We start from the raw sequence: 26,120 nt of genomic DNA, 5'->3' as shown, positions 1-26,120 counted from the left end.
CTAAATGCCCCCTCCAATATTCTTTACGAAATGCGTAGATAGTTTCCCGGACTTCTTCCTTGAAACAATTCAGACCTTTAATGCAGCTTTATGGTTTGCGGCAAGAGTTGGAGTAAAAATGCTCAATGTTGCGAAAAAATATAAAGGAACGCAAAAGTATCTAAAAACAAAATGGTGCAGAAAAGTTTTTAAATTCCGAAAATCGCTATAAGTGGTGTTGAGCAAGTTTTTCTGCTCCGTTGTCTAGCTTTGGATAGTTGGCTTTAAGGAGACACACATTTGACACCATTTATATATCTTATTTTACTGTTGGGCTGCGGGACTTGCCGCTGTTTCGGCACTGACGTTAGGAATGGAGACGATTTTGCTCTAACTGTCTATATATGAAGGTCAAAGGGCATATTCCAGGTAAAAGGTTAAAGGTCCACTTATGCTCACGACATGGCTCGGTTATAGCTGTCATATGTAGGAACAATGTTATTACTATGCTTTACTAACTATTGTACTGCTACTATGCGCTTGCTCCAGAAACAAACAGGGCAGGCATGATTTTTTTCGGGCCACGAACCTCCAGAATTGTGCTCTCGCACCTATAGCTAGCCGAATAGTTTCATTTTATAAAAGTATTGAGACCAGCATTGGCTCTATTCCGCTTGCAGCGCTAGAAAGCCCCTTTTTTTTTGCTCCCATTTGAGTATAACGTAATAGTGAAAATGCCGCAGTCTGCGCTTTCGCAGCCTCCTCCCCATGTCTACCCACTCGAAGGTGGAAGCCTTCCACCCATTACCCATGTTTGAAGTGCAACCACTTCCACCCTTCAGCAGCCTTGATTACCGAAAGCCCATGTCCTACTTGAGTGACAGCGAAAAGCAAAATAAAAATCAATGGCACTTATTTTAGAAGCCGAAATGTAAAAACAATGTCTAGAAGTATAAGTGTTAACTAATATTAATGAAGTCCCTATCGTTTCACCACTCGTGGAATTTTTTCTGTTTGATATCCCAGCATATTACAGCATGTAGAGGTAATCGGAAATTTGCAACGCAGTGTCCATATCATGATAAGGTCTCGGATTAGTGTATTTTCAGAGAGGAAGCGGTACAAACTATTTAATGTTTTAAAATATTTAAGTCCTAAAATTAGAAACAAGCCAGACAAAAACCAAAGCAAGGAATTCAAAGCTGACAAAATCCATTTTCGTCTCATTGGCCAAAATGAAAAGGCGTGTCTTCCCCCAAGCAATAAGCATATGTTATGCAGAGCGGTAGTGAATTATTTGCTATCACATTGAGTCGAAACGAGTTGTTACTGTTACTGTAATCCTCAAAATAATGTGGGTTGAGACAAGACAATATGTTGTCTTTTTAAATTTCGTTACGATATACTACGTCTTCGTGTATTTTACACCTAATAAATATTTGACTCATGATGGCCCCTCACGAGTCTTTTTCACCACTACTTCTGGAGATATATGCTCTGAGTTACATGAAATATGATGCTGTGACTTTCATTAGCCTTATTTAAGGCCTAATCGCCAATTGGGAGTAGTTGCACTTGCGAAGGAATACAGCGGTGATTTTGCTTGGCGAGGAGTATATATACATTCAGGAGCGTTATTTCGCAATACTTAGTTCACGTTGCTTAGCTTTGGCGTGTCGTGCCGAGTTTAGTGAAGCATTTAACGAGAGCTTTAAGCCTTTGTTGCTTTGGCATGTTGTGCCGATTTTAGTGAACCCTCTGGCGGCGACGTTTTCATAAGTGGTTGCATGCCAGAAACTCCAAAGCCTTGCTAAAAATTCTCACTGTACTGTAGAAAATAGATTAAAGAATTGTCAGGATCTAACAACAAAACACATCCGTGCGAGTAAAGCTTGTACCTGCAGAATTGCCACGCATTGCGCGCAGGCTATGCAAGATCATCAGGGTAATGATCTACCGTTGGCAAAATCAAATTTGGTCCTTACCTGCGCAAAGTGGTAAAGGTTGTATATCGATGTGCCGGCGGGACTGTGTGTGGTATACACAGCAAGTCGAGTCTAAAAAAAAAATAAAAACGGCGAAGAGTCATAATTGAAACGTGATAAAAGAGGCACGGTATGTGCTTAACCTTTTCTGTCGAAGACAAGGTTATCTTTTGTGGGGTGTATTTGGTACGAAACCAAATCCAACCGAGTGGAGAGCGACGATAAGAATGCCAAATTAGGACAGGTGTTCTAAGTGAATCGAAATGTGAAAACAAGAAGGCTATCGTCGGAGCAAAGGTAAGAATCTAAATAAAGTCGATGGAACGCGCATAGATAAGCAAACAGACCCTCAAGGACGAAAGTACCCTATAGGCTTATTTACTCTCAGGTACGACGCTCAAGAGAGGTGGTAATTGTCTCGGTGACTCCTGCTAATAAGCATTTGTCCTCTTTCCTAGCTCCCTAATTCCAGCCTTCCTCATGGCGCACTACGGCCTCAAAAAGTACAAATATTTCGCATTCACTTTCATCACAATCAATGTTTCAAAATTTAGCAGGCAATTGAAGCAGGCAGCATAGGCAATCAGCCAATAAAATTGACAAACTTAGGTACTTAATATACCAGAAGGGTATCACTGAAAATGACCACACCACTGGAATTGGCTCCTTTGCAGGTGTAATGCACAATACAGGGCAATAAATTTGCGCCATAGTCTACCACCAGGCAGAGAAACAAAAAACAAACGTCAAAATAATATCGCCAAAAACTCTATCTACAAAAAAAGAATTCGGCCAAAAGCCCAGATTAAAGCAGGCAGTTTGGTGCATCTAGGTTACGTCTAATGCAGAACTTACAACGTTGAGCTCGAACCAGTCGATGCCGTTAGCCATTTCCACAAATGCCAAGCAAATGGAGACACTCGTATCATCGCCGCATAGCAGAATGGCGGCCAGTACTCTCATCCAACTTATTTGGAATACGCCGCCTTTGGTTGTAAGTTCTGCAAGTAGCTGCAAAGTGAAATACCGATAAAAATAATTTCGCAGTTGAGTAAACTCTAGGTAATACAGATGATGAGCATCTACAGAAAAATTCAGTAAAATTGTGTAAACGGTTTGTAATGCTGGCTTGTATACAGAGTGGACCTGCTCGAAACAATGTGGATCAGTCATACGAAATAGCCCTGTATCCGTCGGCGGCACTGGTTTCTGAAACAAAAGTGGACATGGGCTGAAAACTTCAGAGCTGTGAAATAACGCGGCTACATTTAAGAAAAAATATGAATCTCGATAAATATTAAAAAGGATGCAAAGCGACGGAGAGCTTGGTGAGGTGAAAGGCTTAACGTGAGCTGGCCAGATTTTGAGCTTCATTGTCCTTGAGGAGACGCCCGCACGAGCTCAGCGCGGAGCGAAGGCGAAGAATTCAGCGTGTGGTAGGTCCCCGCGTAAAATAGGCACTGTCCCGAGGTATAAACAGTCAGCCTAAAAAAAAAAAAAAGAACGCGGCGGAGAGCAGTAGTTCTGCGTAATCATTAATGTTTTTTTGTAGCTCATATGTGGAAATTTACCCAGCTACCTGACTTCTCAATGCCGTAGCCTGCATGAAAGGGGAACGCTGTAGGATACGTTAGAAGTGCATTGAATGTAGACGGTCTGTTTTTTGAGGCACATTATTATTTTCTTCCTAGCTCATTATTGTGCACAGTGTCATGAGCTTTTTGCGTGTAAGAAAAGCAGTTTTTCTTACCAGAGGTCTGGAAAGCCTTTTGTAGCAAAAGCTACACTAACCTGTAGATGCGAGTGTCAGCGTGGCTGTCATAAGCCGCAACTGTACATGCGCCGTAACCATGACAACTGGCTGTACTGTTCTACAGGTGTTCCGCGTTGCGCCGAGCTGGTGTCCATCGTTGCGTCTACTCGTGAAGTCCCGTGCCTCGCATGCAGCCTCACCGCGCATGGTCAAATCATTTGCCGGACCCCTCCGCTGCGCTGTCTCCATCGCGTACTAGCTGCCCAGCTGAGCGTGTGCGCTTGCTAATCAGAAACGCCATGGCTGAAGAAGCGCGTGTGCAGTGCGCAGCATCTTCGGAGACTGTAAGAAGCTGAGTCGGGCGACCCGGAAATCATTGGTTGGCGTGAAGACGCTCGACAGCGCACAAATGAAACATAAAAAGCCAAGCGTGCGTCCGAGGCGTCAGAAGAGAGGGAAGAATGTCTCGGCGAGCGGCGGCGTCAAGATGCGGAGCGACAGAGACGCCGAGCCGAGCTTTCGCGACGTATATCATGACCTAGCTGAGTTCCTGCTTATCATTTGCAGTTGTGTGAAATCCTATGATTATTTGGTGTACGATGTACGTGGCCTTATCTTGATCGGCTCACATGTTTGTTGGCGTTTCAGCCCTCATAACGTGATATTACACTGCCGTATATAGGCTCGTCGCCGTACCCTAGAATTACCCCCCACTGTGGCTCAGTCGTTAAGATGCTCGGCTACTATATCTGAATACCCTGGTTCAAATCCAACTGAGGTGTTTGCGCTTTGAAGGAGACAAAGCGCAAAGGCGTCCATGTGCTTTGCGATGTAAAAGCACGTTAAAGGTCCCCAGGTAGCCGAAATTATTCCGCAGACTTCCACTCGGCACCTCTTTTTCTATTTCTTGTTTCACACCCACCTTCCTCCCTTCCCGTACAGTGCGTTTCAGATTCGTTACACCTTTACAGAACGGGAAAAAGAAACGCCAGTATAGACCTTCAAGGAGAGTCAACCCGTCTAGCTAAAGGTATCGCTCCTTCGTATCAGTGTAGATTGTTTCAATAGTAAACAAGTGTACAGTCCACTCACCACAATAATCTCTGCGAATGGAATGAACATGACTGCTGTCGCTCTCAGGTGGCCGATGTAGGCGATAGGACCCATTGCCATGAACAAGATTATCTGCAGCAAAACGTAATTGTTTTCGCTCCGTTGCCCTTATAGCTTTTGAACACCAGTTACCCTAGCGCATGCAAATTTCCAAAAGATGCCTGCGCCACTGGAAATGATGCCGAGAAAAACCATAAAAATGAGCAGGATATAAGCGTAATACACCATAAAATTAAAGAGGGTTTTCGAATAGAGAATCAGTAGAACACTGAGGTTCATAAGTACTGACTTGTATATTAGAGCCATCGCTTAAGACAACCCGAATACCCGAGCACAAGCCTTTGATAAATGACGTCGCAGAGCTTTTGCAGCTGGGCTGAACCGTGTGTTTGCGAAGGGTGGCTGTAGCGGGTGCTATGGGAGAACTGGAATGCAGCCGGACCCACTGGCCCAAGAACTCATCATAGTGATTGGCGAGCCAGTCCGAGTTATGTGACTAATAATTTGGCGCAAGATAGTTGAGGCCGGTACTTCACAAGACAGTGCGTTCAGACAGCTTGACAGGACAGCTTTAGTTAGATTGGTGCGTACATTAACAAAATAGAAAAACAAAACGAAATTTTCTATCTCGAAGCTTCTCATATGCTCTCACCCATCGACCAAGAATATTCGGTTCTTGTGTCTTCGAGGAGATTGGCTGAGCTGTTCATTGAGGTCACAATCACGTGGCATCGTGCAGGTAATTCAAACTCAGTCCGGCACAGCGAAGAGTTCATTTTGGAACCTAATAAAGAGTTTTATCCATCAATCCACCAGCTGATTTGGACCAAAAGCAATGTTTAACCTGATTCAACTATGATGAACATGATGGGGACCTCCAAATATGGTCCAGGCGAGCCCAGATTGGGTCTAGCTAGTCCCGAAAATAACCTCAACGGATTTGGACCAAAATCGATGTCGAACCTAGTTCGACTAAGACGACCTCTGCGGTGAACACGATATCTAACCCAGGACATACTCAAAATTGGCCCACCCACCGCCAGAATTCGATTTTTGTCAATTAGCACCAAAGTCAAGGTCCAACCATAATTGCTCATGCCTGACATAATGGCGCCTTCCGATTTTGGCCACAGCCGTTTCAAAAGTTTGATCCTGGGCATGCTCAAAAGTGCCCTTGATTTCGCACTATAACCGTTTCAACTGAGGTAGGGCGTGCCATTGTTCTTTCTTGTATTGTTTTCATTACTGTTGTCCTGCTTATTTTTCTATTCAGCTAGATACGCCAATTACTTACGTGTCCACCAAACGTTTTTTATATTATTTTAGCATCGTCTCGAGATGCAACTGTTAGATATAGAGGGCTCGACATCTGGTAACAAGGCCATTGAGGCCTTGTTATTCACTCTTTCACAGTCGATTGTCTCCTATGTCTGTAAACTGTTTCTCAACTTCTCGCCGGTGGCGTTCATAAAATAGTAAAACTAAGCTTTCTTGAAGGATGCAAAACCAATCCTTGTTTTTGGGCGACCATTATTTAAAATTCCAAAACAGTATGGAGCTCAGTAAATGAATATCCTTCGAAGGAAAACTGGCGGCCGTTGCAGATGGCAATAACTTTAAATATCACGAGAAATACCTAATCACTTACAATTTTATGTTGCCTTTTTCATTGGCACGGGTTTGTAGTTATGGAAAATTATGATAACCACGAAAGAGAAGATATCAAGTCCTTAAAAAAAGTAGTTTTCTAAGCCAGTGTATCCGAGAACGTTTGTTACGCTTTACGTGCAAATATAACCGCTGCGGTAGCTCAGCGCAATTATTGTTTGGATTTTCATTCCAACATGCAGTGTCTGATCCTCGGTGAGGTGACCATGTTCGACGGAGGCCAAGTAAAAATTACGGCGAATGATGTGAAGGTGAATCCAAGTTGGACGTTTGATCAAACTTCTTACAGTCTTACATTACACACTCCATGACATCTAACTATCCCTGTACACACATCAATTACCACAGCATATGTCTTCAACATCCATTTCCCGACGCCGGTTATGACGATTCGAATTCGGAGCTGCCGTAGAGTCTTCCATCATGGCGTACATTATCAGTCTTCCCCGGCGCGGCTGGGGCTTGGTGCGTCGTCACCTATAGCGATGTGCAAAGAAACCCTGAGACCACGCGGTGGCGTATGTAACGAGGGCGAGCGTGCTGTCACCGTTTCCAGACCGTTCTACGGGCCCCGCTGTTCACATTTCCCTGCGGCGTTGTTGCCCTGCCGCGCCAATACTGACATTTTCCTTTTGTTCCAGAGCTGCCAGGGGAAAAACGCTGATACAGAGCGGTTCCAACAAGTAGTGCCGCAATTATAAAACTCATCACTCTGGTCAGCATAGTTTTTTCTCGCTAAGTGAAAAATGAGCAAGGGTTGGACTGGAGCTTTAAAAACTGTGGTAGTAAGACACTGTTGGGAGACAAGGGTGTGATGCAGGACGATTGTGACCATGTTCGCGTGCAGACGTTCTTCGAGTTTAGGTTTGAAATTTCAGTTCTCAAGTGTCGCTTCTGCTTTCACTTGTAAAATCAAAGCATTTAAAATAAGAAGCCGTTAGTGAAGAGAGAGCCACTTTCACTCTCATGCATTGCGGTGGAACTTCCTGTTTTGTATGCATGGCGAAAACACCGAAAACATTCGGCACATCACTTCACATACATATGCCCAAACGAGCAAACTGCAGTTACATTTGCAAACTTCATGACAGGTTTTATCGTCCACAATGAGAGAAATGCGTTAACTATGGACTGCAAGGCGTGTTAACGAAATATCCCTGGGGCAAATGACAGCAAGCGAACTGATAATATTTATTCGCTGATTTCCTTGCAGGAACAGCTGGATAAATTGTTCAGCGCCATGGTTAGAGCTGAACACGCTGTTTTCTCGCAGCATTCTGAACAATCATTTATGAAAGAACACATGGCAAATAAAGTAACAAGGAAACACACACGCGAAGCACCCTTTTACGCTTGCGGTACGCAGCGCTGGCCATCCATAATAAGCCAGGCAGGGCCGCTGCTGTGGAATTTGTTCGCGATATTTTTGTTCTATAATGTGTTTCTCTTATTGTGGCAAATCAGAACCTTGACCTGTTTTCCAAAACTCCGCGACGAGTAGGCCTAGCGCGAGAACTCGGGGATCAGGTGCGCAATTTGGGCAATTACGGCGCGCGCATTCACAGGCTTTAGTGAATGAATGTGGACGTCGAGTATATCTGTGGCAATAGTGATCCTAAATCGACGAATGCTTACATCACAAAGCACGTTAAGCGGGAAGCATCGATGGGACCCTGTCTTGCGAGCAATACTGAGGGCAGAATCCTCGGTGCTTTTTGTAGCATAGTTGTAGTTTGTAAACGATTAAAGTTGCAATTGGCGTGAATGGAAGAGAATATTTTTGGTACTGCCAGCTTAGTTTGCAAATATATGCCGTGCAAACGAGCAGTATACATCCAGCTATACACAAAAGCTATGTAAACAAACACGCTTGGGGCGCAGTCTTAATAAGCGAATCTGCGCATTCCTGCGAGTGTTGAGGGCTCACACACTAAATACCAGATGTGCATATTTACGTCTAAGTACTCACGAATTGCTAGAAAAGCACAAGAAAAATGCAAAGTTAGGCTCAGGAGTCGATCGCAGTCGCGCACGCGCGGCTAGGGGAAAGACGAGACGGAGACTGCGGCGGCTGGGAGGACCTTGTTCGGCGCGGGCAGGGAAGCGCATTCGAATTGTTTTGAGTTTTGCGATGATAGGACTGAAGCGGCGGCGGCGGTGCATGCTTTCATGCGCTGGCCGTGGCCGGACTGAACATTGGTTTGTAAATGGGCTTTACCAGCCAAAAATAATTAACTTAGAATAACACGCGCATATAACAGCATCTCAAGAAGTAACGCTTCGTTGAAACGTTTTGTCTAGGCCTGTAATGCCGCAAGGTGTACTCTCGCGTTAACGTATGCTTGTTAGGGTTTTTCTCTTAGTTTGTGGACCGAACAAGCAACGGGCAATAGCTCAACAATCAGCAACACAACGCTAACACCCCTCCCCCTCCCCCCCTCCCCCCTCTTTTTTCGCAGCACACACGGGGGATGCAAACATTCGACTTGTCGGATATTAGATGCGGGAGCACTTGTTACTAATACAAGCTAACACTCATAACATATACGACCGAATAATATGCTTCTGACTGTGCGCTTAAAAAATGCAGTATGAGCCCGTCGATTTCGACCTCCTCAACAATCTCTAGACGAAAGCCCAAAACAATTCCAGTTATCCGAGGAGCACTAAGGTCGCACATTATAGTGAAGGCTTCTCAAAGAAAAAAGAGAATATGCAAATTGAATATTTCTGTTAAAGACAAAAAACTATAGGCGACCATCTTACACGGCGTGCATGCAAGAGTGCAGTCGATGCCGTGAATAGCAGACGACATAGGGATGATATGCCTTTGGGACGTCAGTGGTTAATGGTCTCCAGACCAGCAAGCTGTTTTCAAAAGAATAAAAAAATTAATGTTAAAAATATCTACCGCAGCGAACAAGCTCAAATTTCGAGAGATTACAATTTCACGTGTGTGAAGTGAAATGCAGTAGTCAGTTTGCTAACTGTAGGGATGGCCTGGGCAAATTTTGTTGGTCTCCATAGTGTTCACCACAGTTGAATCAGGTTGGAGAACGAGCTTTTGTTCCAGTTGACCGACGTCGCATTGCCGCTATACCGGAATGAGTCTGAATTACCCGCGCGAGTTCACATGGTCGTGACCTCACAAAACAGCTTAGCCAGCCAGAGCCGCGGCATGAACAAGAAAACCGTAAAAAGATTAATGATTGTTGGTGCTTAGTATGTGAGTGTTTTCACAATAAAACTCATGGTGTACAAGAAAATGGCTGGCTTGTACAGTTGGGTTCGTGGCGCCAGATGCGTGATGCTTCTTTACGACTTCGTACAAACTGGTTGCTTCTGCCGCTTCCCCAAAACACTCCTTCAGTTAAGCTGCGATTATAGAATACATAATAATATAGAATAATAGAGAATACATAACTAAACACTCCTCAAGAAGGTCTTGTCATAAGCACAAGCACTACATAGAACCTATTTTTGCTCGCACAGATGTCTATAAATTCTCCTTTTTTCCTCACACCATCTCGGATTGGAATGCACTGCTGCATGATTCCCCACTGCTTGTTTCCGACAAGTGACTGCATCAATAATTGATACTGTCTCTAATACGGTATGTTGTTGACTTTGTGCAGTGTTTCTTTCAACTAGAGTAGTTTTTTGATGCTTGATTTCACCCCATTTAGTTTTGTGATGTGTGCTCTGTCAATACCAATGCTGTCCAGGGTCAGTTTTTTGGTACTTTGCTTTATACCATGCCTCTCCTGCTTCGACCATGTTTGGTCCGAAGTATGTGATAAATAAATAAATAAATAAATAAATAAATAAATAAATAAATAAATAAATAAATAAATAAATAAATAAATAAATAAATAAATAAATAAATAAATAAATAAATAAATAAATAAATAAATAAATAAATAAATAAATAAATAAATAAATAAATAAATAAATAAATAAATAAATAAATAAATAAATAAATAAATAAAGAGAAACGTTTCCGGTCAAAATCTGAGATTCGGCATCGATGCGTTCTGCTGCAGGTAACGAAATTTCCTGAGTACCTTTCAGGGGGCGCCTTTGAAATGTGGCTAAAGTTATGACGTGCATGCGCAAAGAGGGGATAAAGCGAAGTAAAACATACCTTCACGTCTTCTTTGCGTAAACAAGTACGTTATTAGAACACTCTCAGCCAAACTAAAGTATGAAATGTCGACTTGAAGCTTGCCGGAGTCTAGTGTACGCAGAATATCCCGTTTTTCGGTTTGTGTCAGGCGCTTTCGTTTGCAGTTAATGCATATGCAACACGGGTACTTGTACGCCTTTTTTGTAGCTGAACTTCCTATAAAAGGCTATGGCTGGTTATGGCTGTAGGGCCTGCAAAGTCAGCATGGCTTTGGCTGGCTGCAAGCTTGTTTAAGTAAACAATTCAGGTTAAAACGAAATTGCGACAACTTTTAAGTGATTGCTTATAGATCTCGTTCGGCTGAAACGCCGTCGGCGTCGTACAGTGACGTGGTCGTACTCGCCTTGGATTTGAAGGGAGCATTTGATAACATCACTCAAGAGATCATTCTTATCCAACTCTCTGAAACTAACTACGGCAAAAACGCATTTCAATATACTCGGCAATTTTTGATCAAGAGGGAATCTTACATTCGAATCCAAGATACAGAGCACGGTCCTTTTCTCTTAGAAACCAGGATACACCTCAGGGCACGGTACTCTCTTCCCTAGTGTTCAATGTGGCCATGATGCACCTGCTAGCCCAGCTAGGCGTTTTCGTCGGCATGCGCTTTACGACGATAACATCCCCTTGTGGGCGACGCAGGGATCTCTCGGAGACATTGATGATAACAGAATACTTTTTTTTTTTGTAACATAGAGGAAAAAAAAAAACCCCGGTGATGAGTAGAGGTTTTTATGCTTTGCTGGGAATTGCAGGGATTGTAATTCAATTATATGTTGAGACATTGTTTTCTTTACAAACCAATTCGTGAGAACATTTCCTGCGGACGCTCTCTGTCTACACCGCCCATGAGCCAAGAAAGGTCTTCCCCTTAAAATGTACAAACAGTACGCTTTTGCAGAAAAGACGAGCTTTGTCAGCTCTATAGCATGTTCCTACATGCTATAGAGCTGACAAAGCCAAAGAAAATGTGATCTTGAAAGCCACTTCTTTCACGAAATACGAAACTCTATATATTCTTGCAGGTCGATATGGGCATGCAGTATATCGGTCGGTCGGCACTTAAGCGTTCACTTACAAAGTAATTGAGCTTCGAATGAAACGTTTTTTTGCAGTACTCTTGCTTTCAATCAGTGAAAGAAATACAACCTTGCTACAGCGTTGACTACCTTACCTTTTAGTGTAACTTCGACAAGCATTACTTACTGGCACAAAGATTTAAAATTAAAGAAAACGACATTTCCCTTCTGTACTGCGTTACCGTTGATCCGAAAAGCTTTGCTGAGTATTCAAGCAATTTCAGTGAATAAACTGCGACTCATGCCCTGTAAAAGTAGTATAGCAAAAAAATGGAGCTCAACAGAGCTAAAAAAATCTGGTTGTGATGAGGACAACCTTGTCGTTGTAGCTGGGCTGCTCCGCCAACAAGCCGAACAGAACTTGGGATCCCTGTGAAAAGCCCACGTAGTACAGCTTTGTTTCGTTTGTCATCTCCAGCGCTTTGTCGATCATTGCTGGAGCGTCGAACTCAATCATCTCGTCAAAACTGCAAGTGCAAAGAGAAGGGAAAAATAACTTTAGAACAAACATAGGTAAATTGGTTGGTGATAAAGCGTTATGAATGCCTACTTTCTGCCCCTTTCCTGATTTTATTTTGCAAAATATGTTCTTGAGCCTGTTGTTTAGAATTTTAAGAAGTGAAGAATAACGCAACAAGACTGAACACAGTAAGAATGCACTTGTCGTGTGTTTCAATGTGTGCCATGTGATCACTGGTTTTTCATGACCGATAGTGTCGAAGTCATAGGCACTGTACAGCATAGAAAGGAAATAAATTTGTTCGATAAATATCCATCATGAAGAACCAAGGATTAGACGGCACCTTGGGAAATATTAGTTTTAAGCAGGTTGAATGAACATAAAATTAAGTATAATATTTTGATGCTTAGTTTCAAAATGTTGGGCTAAAATAGCGGCATTCGAAAATGTGATAGCAAATATATTCGTACTCCAACACTGATTTAAGAGTGCACGTTGTAACGCGAGTCGGTCATACATGCTAAAGGAAATGAAGTGAGCAAGAAAAGACACGGACAAGAAGTGCGCAAGGACGGGCGCATACTCGCGACTGATTTTATTTCGAAAAAAAAAAAAAAGCAACAACACATATATATAGTTCCATGTCATTGCCTAGAGCACATGTGCCAGCAACTTTCTTTCATTTGTATGCAGTTTGATAGACACATCACGTACGCACTTATCTCCTGAACTTTCTGTGAAAAAAGCCTCTGCCAGCTCATGTGCCGTCTGATACGACTGCGCCTCAAGATTTTAGCTGTAGTCAGCAAAGGCAGACACGGCTAATCAGGCGTAGCTGGGAGCATGCGGCGCAATTTAAGGGCAACTTGTACACTTTCCCGTTATTCATTGAAAGCTGATGCTCCCCCAGTCGCTCAGTTATACAACGGCCCGGTTGGCCTATGTATACTTTTTCCCATGTAAGGGGGATTTCATATGCGACTCCAACTGAACATCTGCCATAAAGAGTGACGTGACGTTTCGGGCATTCTCTCACGCACCTTTCCTCGAAGATGATCCGGGGGCACAAGGAAGCTGACTTGCGCACGTGAAGAGAACGTAGCGATTGGTTACGTTCTTGAGGTTGTGAGGCACCCCTTGAATATAAAGTACAACCACCTCTCTGGTCTTTGGTCAGCCGCCATTTAAGTATTTTAAATATCAGTGCCTACCTGAAATCCCAGAAAGCTCTGTCTTCCTTGGTATAATCGACGTGACTTGTGTATATATTTCCGCGCAAATTTCCGAGCCAAACGTCGTAGCCGGAGTCGGCTAATACGAAGCCTGTTTGGAAACAAAATAACAAAATTACTCTTTCTGATCTTTGGCAGATGTTTTTCAATTTTCAGTCTAATGAAATCAATTCTGGCTGAAGAAAGATACTTAAAATAAACAAAAAAATGATTGCTAATGAAAGAAAATGCTTATTCTCTAGCTGAGTGATCAAATTCTATTCATTTGTTCAGTTCTCGATTCGGGTATATTAAATTTACACTTGTGATGAATGCAATTTTTTTTTCTCCCTTCCAAACTCTGTCTGAAAACATTTAAGGTATATTTTTACGTATGGTAACACATTCAGGTAAAAACAACAACATCAAACGAAGCCGGCACAAATGCACAAATAGGACCGGAATCAGGCTGGGGGAAGAAATATTGAATGTGTTACGGCAACCCTGCTATGTGCAATAAAAAAATCAGCTGCTTATTCCGTGCTGCTCTTAGATTACCCAACGCCTGTAATGCTACCATAATGAATAACGGGACGAGCAAGGACAAGAAAAAGATGGGACATGCGGAGCCCTTGATGTCTGTTTCTTCCCCTGTCGTCGCTCTTTTGCGCTGTTCATCAATCGAAACCTTCGTTCTTCAGCTCGCCCAGTTCTTGTTTCAGGAACGCATGCATGTTCCTCATTGCTCTTATTATGTGCCTAAAAGGAACAACACAGCGAAGTTTGTCACTGAAGAATACTTTATACGCTTTTTTCTTTCGTTACTAATTGCAACCGGCGGTGATTTAACTTGAGTGAAACAACTGCATAAAATCTACGCCAGTTGACCGCGTACCGGGGCGAGATGACATTTATAATTTTATTTTTCGGTTGTTTCAACGTTCCAGGGGAGATCTCCTTGGTACTTAAAACGCTAACGTTGTCGCAAGCATATGTAGGAACTTGTTGTGCTCACTATGAGCAAGCCACTTATACGAACCCTATTACTTTCGAAAAGAGCAACGCGGAAATGGCGAGCGTGTGGGAATGACGACACGAGCATTTGCAAGAGAGGCTACGAACTCATGCTTCAACTCAACGCAGCACAAAGAAACCCTACGCTTTCCATGATCATGCGAAAAATAGCAACGGTATGATCAAGGCTTTCTCTTTGGCTGCGTGGTGAAGATATATCAAGAACGGATAAAGTTCATTTTCCGTAGAATGCTTTTTACATTAATCTCTCATTCTCTATTGTATATTACTGCGCGCGAAATTGTATAAAGTTCTCGCTTAAGTTGTTAATTTCGATTTTATTGTAAACTAACAATAACATGAGCGAATGTCCCTTGCTTATGCTTTTGTTGCCCAGGTAAAACAACCGGGGGCATCAGAGGTATCTACTGCTGCAGCAAGTGCTCTGGTGGACGTTATTGTCCCGATGCTGCTATGATTTCAACGCTTCAATAATTGTTTTCCCTAAGTTTCAATCAACACCGTTCTCTATGCCGGTGGCAGCGATAGTGGACAAGTTGGGTATATGCAGACATGGAAGAGTACTGATGGTATCTGGTACAGCAACAGTCGCTTGGACAGACCTGCTAGCTGTGAGACCATTATTTTTTAAACAGTTTTGTTCGCATGTATTGCTTTAACTCTCTTCTGTTTGTATGTTACAGTGATAGCGATGCTGTTGGAGACAGTGATTATCAGGTAGCATGGACGGGCGGACGGACGAAAAATAATTAAATGACCTTAAGCCTCGTCTTAAAAGAAGAGGCGATAGAGTGTTTACCACTGCCTTACCCTGCCATCAACATACAGATATTGGGCTCGCCGTTGCCAACACTCCAACTCGTTTAAGACTCAGCGAATCTAAAGCGCAGCCCACGAATATGCGAAGGCTGGAACCTTTTCCCCTGAGCCCAGCATTTCTGAGCACTCGTCTTCCTTTTCCTATCATAACCAATTCATCGGCCAACTAATCGGGATTCCGGATCTTGCAGGCAGCTCGAAAACGAGGTGGCAAATTCCATCATTCGCGATATGACAGACCGAGATGGCCCGCTCTTCTGCAAGATGAACCCTCGATATCCTTCTCACATTCCATGACATTACTCTTCATCATCGGAACATCCGTTTATCCCTCCCTCCCCATACAGCTACAATTCCTTTACAAATATAGGCTCTGGATAGCAAGGCCTAAGGGCAATGATGGTAATAAAGGGTGGTACTTGTGTCAGTGATAACATCTCTTGTGAGCCCAATGCGCCTTGCAGCCAATATCTATGCGCTAAGAGGGATAAGAGAGCGCGTTCTCGTTTTTCCTTCTTTGTCGATGAAAGCGAAACGCTATCTTTTTGACGTCATTTCTCTTCACAGTTATTTCCGTTCATATTTGTTGCATTCTTAGATCTCTCTCTTATTTCCGACAAATGATTGCCTTTGACAGACTTGCCTCGCATATGACGACTTTTTACGCCTCAGCACCCCTCCTCCCCTAGCGTTTGGCTCTGCATCGATCTGTGTGAGCATGAGAGGTGCCGCTTGATACGTCTGTTGGCAGCGCTATCTCGTTCCTAGTTCTGCGCCTTAATCTCAGGATCGCCTGCTCGAGCAGCAGCCGCTTGGAAGTGCCAGTATACTCGAGCGAAGGAGCCAAGTCGGTTGGTTTTACTGCGGGAGGCCAGGGCAAGAAAATAACAAGCCGAATAACAAGTGCGTGAGGATGGCACAGCCTTTTCCGTGGGACGTGCTACTGGTGTTAATGAGAAAACTCGTGCACCCGCGACACTCGAAATTAGCGTATACTAGACCAAGTTGAGTGCTCGCAGCCGAGTCAGAAGACGATCCGAGGCGTAAGCAAGATAGAGCTGCGGAGGTCGACCCCGGAAGCAAAGAGGGGGAGGACGGACCTTCAATTTCATTAGTGGCATCTCGGATGAAGTTTGCGTTTTGAAAGTAGCTCTGGACGAGCGACAGTGACGTAGGAAGCGCCAGCGCAAAGCCGCTGCCACTAGACAGCTGCCGGCTCCCGCAGTTCTTAAACTAGACCATTACCTAGTTTAACCATTTAACTAACCATTTCACGTTTAACCATTAGGGTTTAAAACTCCTCCAGCACCTGAGTTTAAGACCGTCTTTCTTTCTGTTATATTTCATTGTCTTTGCCTGCCATAATTCTATTAGCAGTGGTTTTCTGCATAGCTATTTTTTTGTTTTCTTTCTCAGCGCAGAGCTCAGAAAAGGGAGCCACTTAAGCAAGATGGCAAGTTGGGTAAGTTGTACATTACTGATGTCAAATGCGGAGCACAAACCAGATGACCACAAAAAATGAGAAATACACGAACGCTTGAGTAGGGTTTATTCTTTTTTGTAATCGTCTGGGGCGGACTCCACTCTTGACATGAAGGGATGAAAGGCTAACGCGCTCTACTAGGCGTGACTGCATATGTTTGTCTGCTGATGGGTTGCTGCCCGACCTCATGAAAACGGGCCGTATTCTTCTGTATGCATCTACAAAAATAATGTGCTTCCGAAACTCTACGAACTTCTATGGTTATTAACATGGGATACTTATAAACATAATAATTATAATCAGAACTGTAATAATCAGAACAAAGACTTCAGTGAACGAGACTGCAAAACAGTTTTCAGTAACCACCGCTAGCTGTAGCTGTGTAGTAAAGAAAGTGCTATGTTAGCAAAGAAGATCCGGTTATTATACAGCTGCCAACAGTTGTAAGGAAACTGGCCTGTATTTTGCAGTTATTTTGGGTTTAAAAACAGTGGCCGCTAGTATTTGCTATCCTGATCAGCACGCAGCTGGTCAAGTCAAGCTAAAGGCGGGCATTCATTATGCAAAGCGAGCGACAACTGTACCTTTTCACAAAGTGGAGGTCGCGTTCATTACTTCGCGTATAAGGCCAATGCCTAGGGACATCATATAGCTGTAAATAAATTAACAGATAGCACTACTGGAAGATGTCTTAGCAGAGCGCATTGCCTTTTTTACCTTTTGCAATATACTGCACGCGTATATGTTAATTGTCTGATTTCTCATGGGGAGAACCGATCACGCTGCAAAGGTAAAACGACATATTGACAGTATCTTGTAGTTTAGAATACTTCCAGACGCGTAGTAGGGCTTTATGTGATCGTATCCATTGCACTAGTCGAGATGGGATAAGGACAACAGATACTCATTTATCCGCTCTGCTTGCATTTTATCATCCTTATGCCATCTTGTGTAGACGCAACAGTCATCCAAAGCATACTCAGCTTCAACCAACCATCAAGATTTCAGTGGGTTGGCCTTTTGTGACTGGTATGAATTCCTTTCTTCATTTGTTCTATCCCAATCATTTTGAAGTGGCAGTAATAGTCAGCTACGAACTTATTAAACAACTAAAGTTAGCTGCTCACTGCTTAGACAGAAAACCAAGAATTTTGGAAAGTAAAAACAAAATTTCAAAACTATCTTAACATGCGGTTCGCCGCAATCATACCGCGCGAATGTTTGATGTGATGACATATATTCTTCTAGCGGAAAATATGATTGCGTTCGTTAGAAGGGGCTCCTTGAAAGAAAAAAATTTTGCGTGCCGGAAAGAATTTAGGTCGTAATGTGAGAGTGGCCGGTTAGTGTGCTTCATTAAGGAAAATAAAGCCACCGGGTGCAGTTATAGCTGGTGTATGATTAACAGCTAAGCATTCAGCCTGCTAACTGAACCCTAATGGCATAGAATTGACACTGACTTTCACCAAGATTACAGGTTGTCTCCGCTGAACTTCCTGAGCGCTTCTAATCTGTGTAGTGATCAGGATGCCATCTGCGCCACCGTAGCTACGCGTTAGACTCTATGAAGGCCTGCATTGCTCATTATCTACAATAAATACTTAAAAAAAAACAAAAAAACTTACAACCAGTTCAAAATATGGTGAAAGGCTTTGTATACTCAGACTTTTGTAGGAACACGAACGTATAGGGTTATAACTCCGTGATGTTAAGTCTCCAGCTTCACAAATCCTAAAACAATGTCAAATATGAAGCTGTGTACTTACTTTATCCCGCCCTTTTGAACGCGGTAATCTCTTCCATGACGCTTTAAGATCTTGCAGTTAGAGTGAACTGCACTAACCTAGTACATTATTGCTTATAAATATCCCTAAAAAGGAAGACATTATTAAGAAAGACCGTAAAATAATTAGCCTTAAGGCTACTGAAGAAAGCTGCACAGCGCTCTCAGAAATCTCGTACATGAAAAGAAATGCGTTCTGGTGTGAGGTGCAGGTTTGTCCCGAAGCTTACTTTTAATGAATGCGAATGAATAATTACTCCAGCATTACATATCTACTCCACTTTGGAGAATACCCTCACGTCTTGAGCCAGCGTCGTTCCCAATTCGACTTGAATATTTTAATCTCAACCGGTCTTTGGTTCAAACTCATAGACCAGGATGACTTTTTCTTCAACCACGAAGATTCTGTGCAATCTGCAGAGTTCTATCTTGAAGCCTTTTGCTCCGCTTCAGTTGATGGTAAAACGTAGTTGTTTCCTTATTCCAAACGGGCTCTACTTTAGATATTCTCTTAGACGCAGGACGGGGGGAATACCCTATATATTTTTTGTTCTAATCGCGTATTTCTTACACCAGTGAGCTGCCCTTGCTACTGGGAACATGAATTCCCTCGAAAGTTTCATGAAACTTGTTAATCAATGAAAATTAACGCATTTCAACCTAGACAACAATGTGAGATAAAGTTAAATTTAGTTTATTTTAGCTCCCTCTTGTTCTGTGGTCTTGTCCGCAGTTTTTATAGTCCGGCCTTTCTATCCTCAACGGCAAGGCCCCTGAATGACCCGCAGTATTATTAAATAATTAAACCTTTTCAGACTACACAGAGGAGAAATAACCAAGGAAACAAGAAAATACCTCAGAACGTCGCAGCTGCCACGGGGTCAATGCCACCTGCTGGTTCCACTCGGGGTTTTCAGGAAGTCAAATTTTACGAGTTACGGTGTCACCAAGAACTCCGTGCGACGCATCGCGCAAAGTTCCATGCGAACTGATTATAAATACAACAAAGCGGCTGATTGCCACATAACAAACTGGCGGCGCCTGCACGTTGATTATCATCAGAGCAGAGTGAAAGTTGAATTCGCAGCGTTAACTTAGAAGTATTTGACAAGTGGGCCGGTATCTTGAAGTGCACTAGAAAACTGCGGAACAGTAGGTGCAACAATTTTTCATTTGTTATTTCTCTCTCTGCTTTCTTGAATGAGCCTCTGTCATACAAATATCCGATGGTTGCGTTACTTCCTAATGCGAAATTTTGACATATTGAGGCAAAAAATTCAAGCAAGACATGCGTGTACAATTACAGATAACTTTTAGGCAGGAGTTTCTCAGTGGCGAACGGCGGCGGCTATGCGATTCGGCTCTGCCGGTGCACATATCGAGATCCGTCGCCACTGATCCGGCGCTCTGATTGCCGCCGCAATAGAGAAGGAGCTAAGAGAGCACTTAAGTTATCGGAAGGTCGCGGGAGACAGGGCGTGGGCCTATAGAAGCGTTGTGCGGCGAAGAGACAGCAGCGACTGACCGATGCCGCCGACACATGGGCGTTGCCGACATCGCTAGCGAGTCAAACCAACGTGGCTCTGTGTTTCGGCTTGGGATGCACGCACCGTGATCCGCTGATTTCGAGCCGGCAATTCAGCAACCGGAGAACACCGTCGCCGCCACACAGGAAGAGGGAGGGGCTGGGGGTTACACGGAGCGGCGAATGGTGGCGGCAGGAGCGGGCGCAGCAATCGGAGAACACGCACTGTCGCCGGCTCGGAGGAAGAGGGAGAGGGCGAGGGTACACGCAGCGGCGAACGGTGGCGGCAGGAGCGCGCGCTGCCCGGCTGCGAAGCTGGCTACGAGGGGGGACAGAGGCGACTACGACCCGAAACGCAGCAACGGGCGCCAAAGAGCTGCTCTCTAAAATAAGCAACGTGTGATGGAGTATATCCACATCAAATACATTTTCGATGTGATGCGGAAAAAAAGCTTTGGCCGCGTGCGACCGAGCGTTGCATCGTACGCATCCAGCGTTCCCTTGAAGGCATCAAAGTTTAACGGTGCTTAAAGCTGAACCAACTTTCATGCGTTTTACGAACGTGCCTACGTGACATAAGGGTAACGTGCATTCAAATGTGATGGCAGGCTGATTCTAATGTCACCCTCTCACATGAAAGTAGAGACCCGAGTTGGCGTTCTTTCAGGCACCGGCAAAATTCCGGTGAACTGCCCAAGTGTAGCGTAGTGTGGCTCTCGCAAAAAAAAAAAAAAAAAAGGAGGAATTTAGGAGCTGTACCATCCGCTGGGAGCAGGACCCTAGTTTGGACCAATCGACGCTTTCGAAAGGCTGATTAGCGCACCTTTATTGTTCCACAATTTTCGAAAACATGGGTACATGTGAGTTGACATAAGACCAACATTTTTGTTAATGACACCTATGCTGGTGAGCTTGCTACATTGAGCAGAAATTGTGTGAATGGTTAATCTACATTACACTGTACGCGGAGAATGCTGCTTGCATGTTATGATTATTTTGTGCCTGTGCAGGGAGATGGTGCAAGAAAAGGGAACCGCCTTTCTTATAGCTTCCCCTTTCGAGCCAGAAATATGTTTCTTGCCCGTGGGCCTACTAGACTCTTTGGCTTTGAACTGATTTTGGTTTAAGCTGATTCTTATAATATGTAAAAGACAACTTTTTAATTGATGACTACAGGTTGCAGAGTAAATGACAGTTACGGCGAAAATCATGCAGCCTTGTTTCGTGCTCGTCACATTTTCAGGAAGCAGGGCTGTTTTCGAGTGTTATATATTAGGGATATTCTTCATTTAAGAAGAAAATTATTTTGGTCACAGCAAGGAGGTTGGAATAGTGCATTACCAAAGAAAAAAGCCAAGAACGGGAAGTATTTACCACATGACACGAAAGCAGGTACTTATTGCCTAATATCCTCTTTGACATTTCGGGGCGCAATAATCAGAACAAGAATAAAACTCACCAAGGCTCTGCTCAGGAAAATTCATCACAAAGTCGGCGGACGAGACAGCCAGAGCGTGAATTATGAGTACGACTGGCTTCTGCCCCGAACCATGTGCTGGTGTCTCATTCCTGCCATGTGGTATCCGTTGCATTCCAAGGAGGTAGCCATCTGTCGTAACAGCCGTGTGCTCTTCCACGGGGTATCCCTTGCTCACTATGAGCTCTGACTGTAAATGAAAACAACAGGAAGAAGGCTTCGAAAAGCTCTCTATTCTAAAAAAAAGAGCAGATATAAAATAACTATTGTTAAGGGCATTTCATCCACTTAAGAAGGAAATTAAAAAAAAAGTGCAAAGCATGGATACTGTGCAATAAAAAATGTGGTCCAGAAAAAGCAGCTAATGTGACGACGTTCCCTTTTGCTAGTCTTATCAGCTGACTGGTTCTTCCACGGACCGATAAAACTGGGCTGAGGCCAGACTGCGTAATGGGGAGTTTCAGTGCTGGCCTTTTGTTATATGTGGCTGTTGGCTTATCAAGGTGCCTGCGAGCAGGTTGTTTTCGGCTGTGGTCCAGTCTAATATGAATGATCGGAAATAAATTAATATGAATATTATTATAAGTAAGATATGAATTGTTCGCCACGATGAGACGTATATGATCCTCTTCAGTGAGGAAGAATGCGGCCGGCATATGTCGTCAAAATCGCGACTCCAACGAAATGCTTTTCAGTGCGCCAGCGGATCATTTTTTGCTGCAGATGCTGCAATTAGTGACGTTGTGAGCTTTTGCATTCCGCAATCGGGCGTACAGCAAGGGGCTCGCACTTGAGATTCTTTTATGCAAGGTTGGAAGACGCCAACAATAGCAATAGGCATCACGCAAACATGGCCCCCGGTACGGGAAATCTCGCATATAAGCTCAAATACATGCTTGTTTGGAGTTATGATGAATACCACGCATAACCTTAGAAGGGTCGTGTTCTGAAGATAATTTTTATTTGGCCTGTTCCTGATTGACAACTACTCTAGGGACATTTGTACAAATAATCTTGTTAGCAGTGTCTTTTAGGAATCGCCTTAACCAAAACTACTCTTAATATTTCTTTTTTATTTCGTCGGTCACACTGCTTAGCCCTGTACCATAAATTGACACCGACCACGTATGCCGTTGGTGGTTGCTCTGCGCCGAACTGGCTAATTTACGTCCCTGTCTGGCGATGCAAATTTTAGTTTGATTAGGCGCATTTTATGGCTCACGATTGCCTAGTAAACGCACCTAACTAGGCGCAAACGTTTAGTTAGGCGCAATTACTGGCCAGACTTTCGTAATTGCAGACACAATAGCAAGTAAACAAAGACAACCTTCATTTCCAAGCTTTGCTGTCGTGGTAAACAATCGATTGCCTAGTAAACGCACCTAACTAGGCGCAAACGTTTAGTTAGGCGCATTTACTAGCCAGACTTTCGTAATTGCAGACACAGTAGCAAGTAAACAAAGACAACCTTCATTTCCAAGCTTTGCTGTCGTGGTAAACAATGTGCGCGCGTCGTCCCCGCTAAAGAAGATGGTGTGCCCCGAAGGAATTTATTCTGTCTATTCTAGGTAAATACCCAAGCACGTGCATTGAACATTTTTTTATTTGTTTGCAACACACCAATCACTTCAAGAAAAAAAAAAAAACGACTCTAACTTGGTGTTCTTTATACTCTTTCATGGGTTCATTCTAAGCACCATTATTTATCGCTCAGCAGTAAAAAAAAAATGCATTTAGCAAACATTTTACGAAATACTAAATCTCCACATTTACTGGCATGATGAGAGAATGTGACCGGGTTCTATTTCCCAACTGTCCTTATTGTGTAGCCTGGTTCGCATAGTTAGACTTAGCTATTCGCATAATTGTCCCTTAACGTCTTTCTCTATTATATCAGACATGCACTTTAGGATGTAGGCTTTTGTGATGACCGTCACACATTAATTCTCCGCTTAACCTAGTCGTACGAGCATGCCTCCACGACCTTGAACGGTTGTTCTGTTGTCACACTTCTAACTGAAAGGACAGGCCTGAATAGGCAGGGCCCGAGTTGGTATCTCCTGCCAAATCGGTCAGGTCATGCAGTCACGTGACACCAGGCAACATTATGACTAATCGACGCCCAGCCATGCCAGCCGCTAACTACGTGCACCTGCCAGAGCCATTGTCATGAACTTTATCTTACAACGCTTGCGCCTACAGCACCGATGCCGATTTTTTTTTTTTGAGAAAAGTGCCTCTAAAGCTGCTGTGTTAGTATCGTCCTTATTTTATTCGACCACGAATAGGGCTGTATGGTTAAATGCTGTGGTGACTTTTATCTGCATTTGGCTTGAGTTCTGGTTCCTTTTAGAATTTATCGACAGGGGAACCTTATTCACATTGTTCTTGGCCTGATAATGCGTACGCTGTAAAGATAGCGAAGGGTATTCCTTGATATGTCTCCCGTAGGTGCTTTCGGGCTGGTAGCATTAATTTGGATGGTGACTGGTGATGTCTGTGTGATTAGCAGGGTTGCGGACGTAGCGGCACATTTCGGTAATCCTGGGAAACTTCCGAGACCATTAGCTTCAACGCTTTCTATGGATTGTACGTTTGCAGTTTGTTGCGAAGCATGAGAAAATCGCACCACGAAGATGGGATGAGTAATGCGCTCTATAGCTGAAATCTAAAATAGCGAGTTGGCGGACTAGTTGGTTCTGCATGGTGAAGGAACAGCGAAAAGGAAGGGACACAAGGAAACGTAGAAGGACATACACGGGCGCTCACTATGAACAGAATTTTATTTTTAAAACAGACACTATATAAGTGAAAGAAAAAAAGGGGGGGGGGAACGTCGATAACAGTAATGCTAGATCACCGGTAGTCAGACGATAGGATAGATAGGATAGGAAAGACGTTAATTTCTCTAGAAATGTCTTATGCTAGTAGCAGATGAGAAAGAAGAGGTCCATCTTCCTTCTCACAGGGTCGATGCCCCTGATCCAGGGCTCCGCTGAGCTTCGCTGCTCGCTGGGCGTGCTGGATCAGACCTAGTTTGCAACCGAGATCACCGTTGGAGAGCCGGCTCTCCCACTATTCCGCACTCGGGTACTTACGAAATCTATCGTTATTTCTACATTCCCACGTGATGTGGTACAACGAAGGTTTGCTACCACACCACGGGCAGGTGTGCCGATATTGCGACGGCTAAATCATGCTAAGGTTATGCAGGTTTGGGAATGTTCTTGTCTGCAGTCTTCGACAGTACACTGCCTCTTTTTGATTTATATCACGATGAGACGGCGGACAGCGGATCCATACCCCCTTATAGCAGTTCAGAATGTCTGAGTACGTAGGGCCGACTCGCTCAGGTAGATCATCCGATTGGGAGGAAGCTCGGCTCATATAACCTCGAGCTACCTCGTCGGCGCGTTCGTTCCCCGCTATGTCGGTGTGTCCTGGCTCCCAGTAGATGTTGTGCGTGATTTTTGATGGGGTCGTGCTCTGAAAGAGCCTGAGCACGGTGCGACCTATGAGGCCGTTCATGTAGTTACGGCACGCTTCTCTCGAATCTGTAAGAATGGTGAGGGACGTGTTGCTTCGATACCCGGCCACCACCGCTAGAGCCACGGCCAGCTCCTCCCCTTCGGTTACCGTGCAATTCTTGACTGAGGCGCTAGCTAATTCCTTTAGGTTGGAATCAACAGCTACCGCCACTGCGCTGTTATGTGAGCTTCCTGTATACGGAGCCGCGTCCGTGTGTACAGTTGTGAATCTTTTAGCTAGATTTTTTTGTACATACTTCGCCCGGGCTGCCCTACGGACCACATGCAAGTTGGGGTCCATGTTTCGGGAAAGGGAGCTAACCTTTAGCGTCTGGCGAATTGCGTCCGGTATGCTCGCAGTACAAATCTCGATTTCCGCAGTCCGTCTAGCCCCAGTCGCCTAAAAAGCGAGCGCCCTGTAGGAGTCTGCTGGAGCCTGGCTATCTGCGTGGCCAGTTGGGCTTCTTTGATCTCTTCGAAGGTGTGAACTCCAAGAGCTAGTAGCTTTGCGTTGGAGGTGTTCATTGGTAGGTGCAGGGCTGTCTTGTAAGTTTTGCGGATAATAATATCTGCACTTTCCACTTCTCCTTTGTTGAGGTTGAAGTACGGGAGGGCGTAGCCCACGCGACTGAGCACCAGGCTCTGAATCAGGCGCAGGGTATCCCCCTCTCGCATGCCGCTCCGCTTCTGCGATACTCGCGTCATCATCCTGGCGACCTGAGTGGTCGATTGCTTTAGAAGGTCGAGCGTATGGCCGCATCGCAGGTTGCTCTGCAGCCACATTCCCAAGACTCGTATTTTGTCTCGTTCGGGAAGTAGATGTCCTTCGAGAGGACATTGAGGGTCCCTTCCTTGTATTTCCCTTTGTGAACTCGCAGGAGCTCGGATTTTTCTGTGGAGCAGGCGAGACCTCGTGCACGGACATATTCTTCTACGCAGGTAGCCGCTGCTTGCAGTTGTTCTTCTTTCTGGCCGAGCGACCCGGAGGTAACCCAAACCGTGAAGTCGTCAGCGTACATGGCGTGCTGTATGCC

The 26,120-nt window shown here is 44.2% G+C and overlaps 1 protein-coding gene across 1 annotated transcript; it reads right to left on the bottom strand.

Annotated features, from left to right (window-relative positions):
• Window positions 1-3,710: 3,710 nt before the first annotated feature.
• On the bottom strand, window positions 3,711-25,869 carry LOC146207928 (gastric triacylglycerol lipase-like). Its single transcript, XM_084577795.1, has 6 exons — window positions 25,711-25,869; window positions 21,542-21,749; window positions 13,438-13,549; window positions 12,083-12,233; window positions 4,810-4,902; window positions 3,711-3,755 (listed from the first exon to the last, which is right to left on the bottom strand). Exons 1-6 carry the CDS (start codon window positions 25,867-25,869, stop codon window positions 3,711-3,713), a joined length of 768 nt encoding a protein of 255 aa, XP_084433921.1.
• Between the last annotated feature and the right edge of the window lie 251 nt (window positions 25,870-26,120).

The sequence above is a fragment of the Amblyomma maculatum genome, chromosome 1 (assembly GCF_055883805.1).
Source record: "Amblyomma maculatum isolate TAMU_Amacu chromosome 1, ASM5588380v1, whole genome shotgun sequence".
Lineage (NCBI taxonomy): Eukaryota > Metazoa > Arthropoda > Arachnida > Ixodida > Ixodidae > Amblyomma > Amblyomma maculatum.
This window is presented reverse-complemented; position numbering and strand designations above follow the sequence as displayed.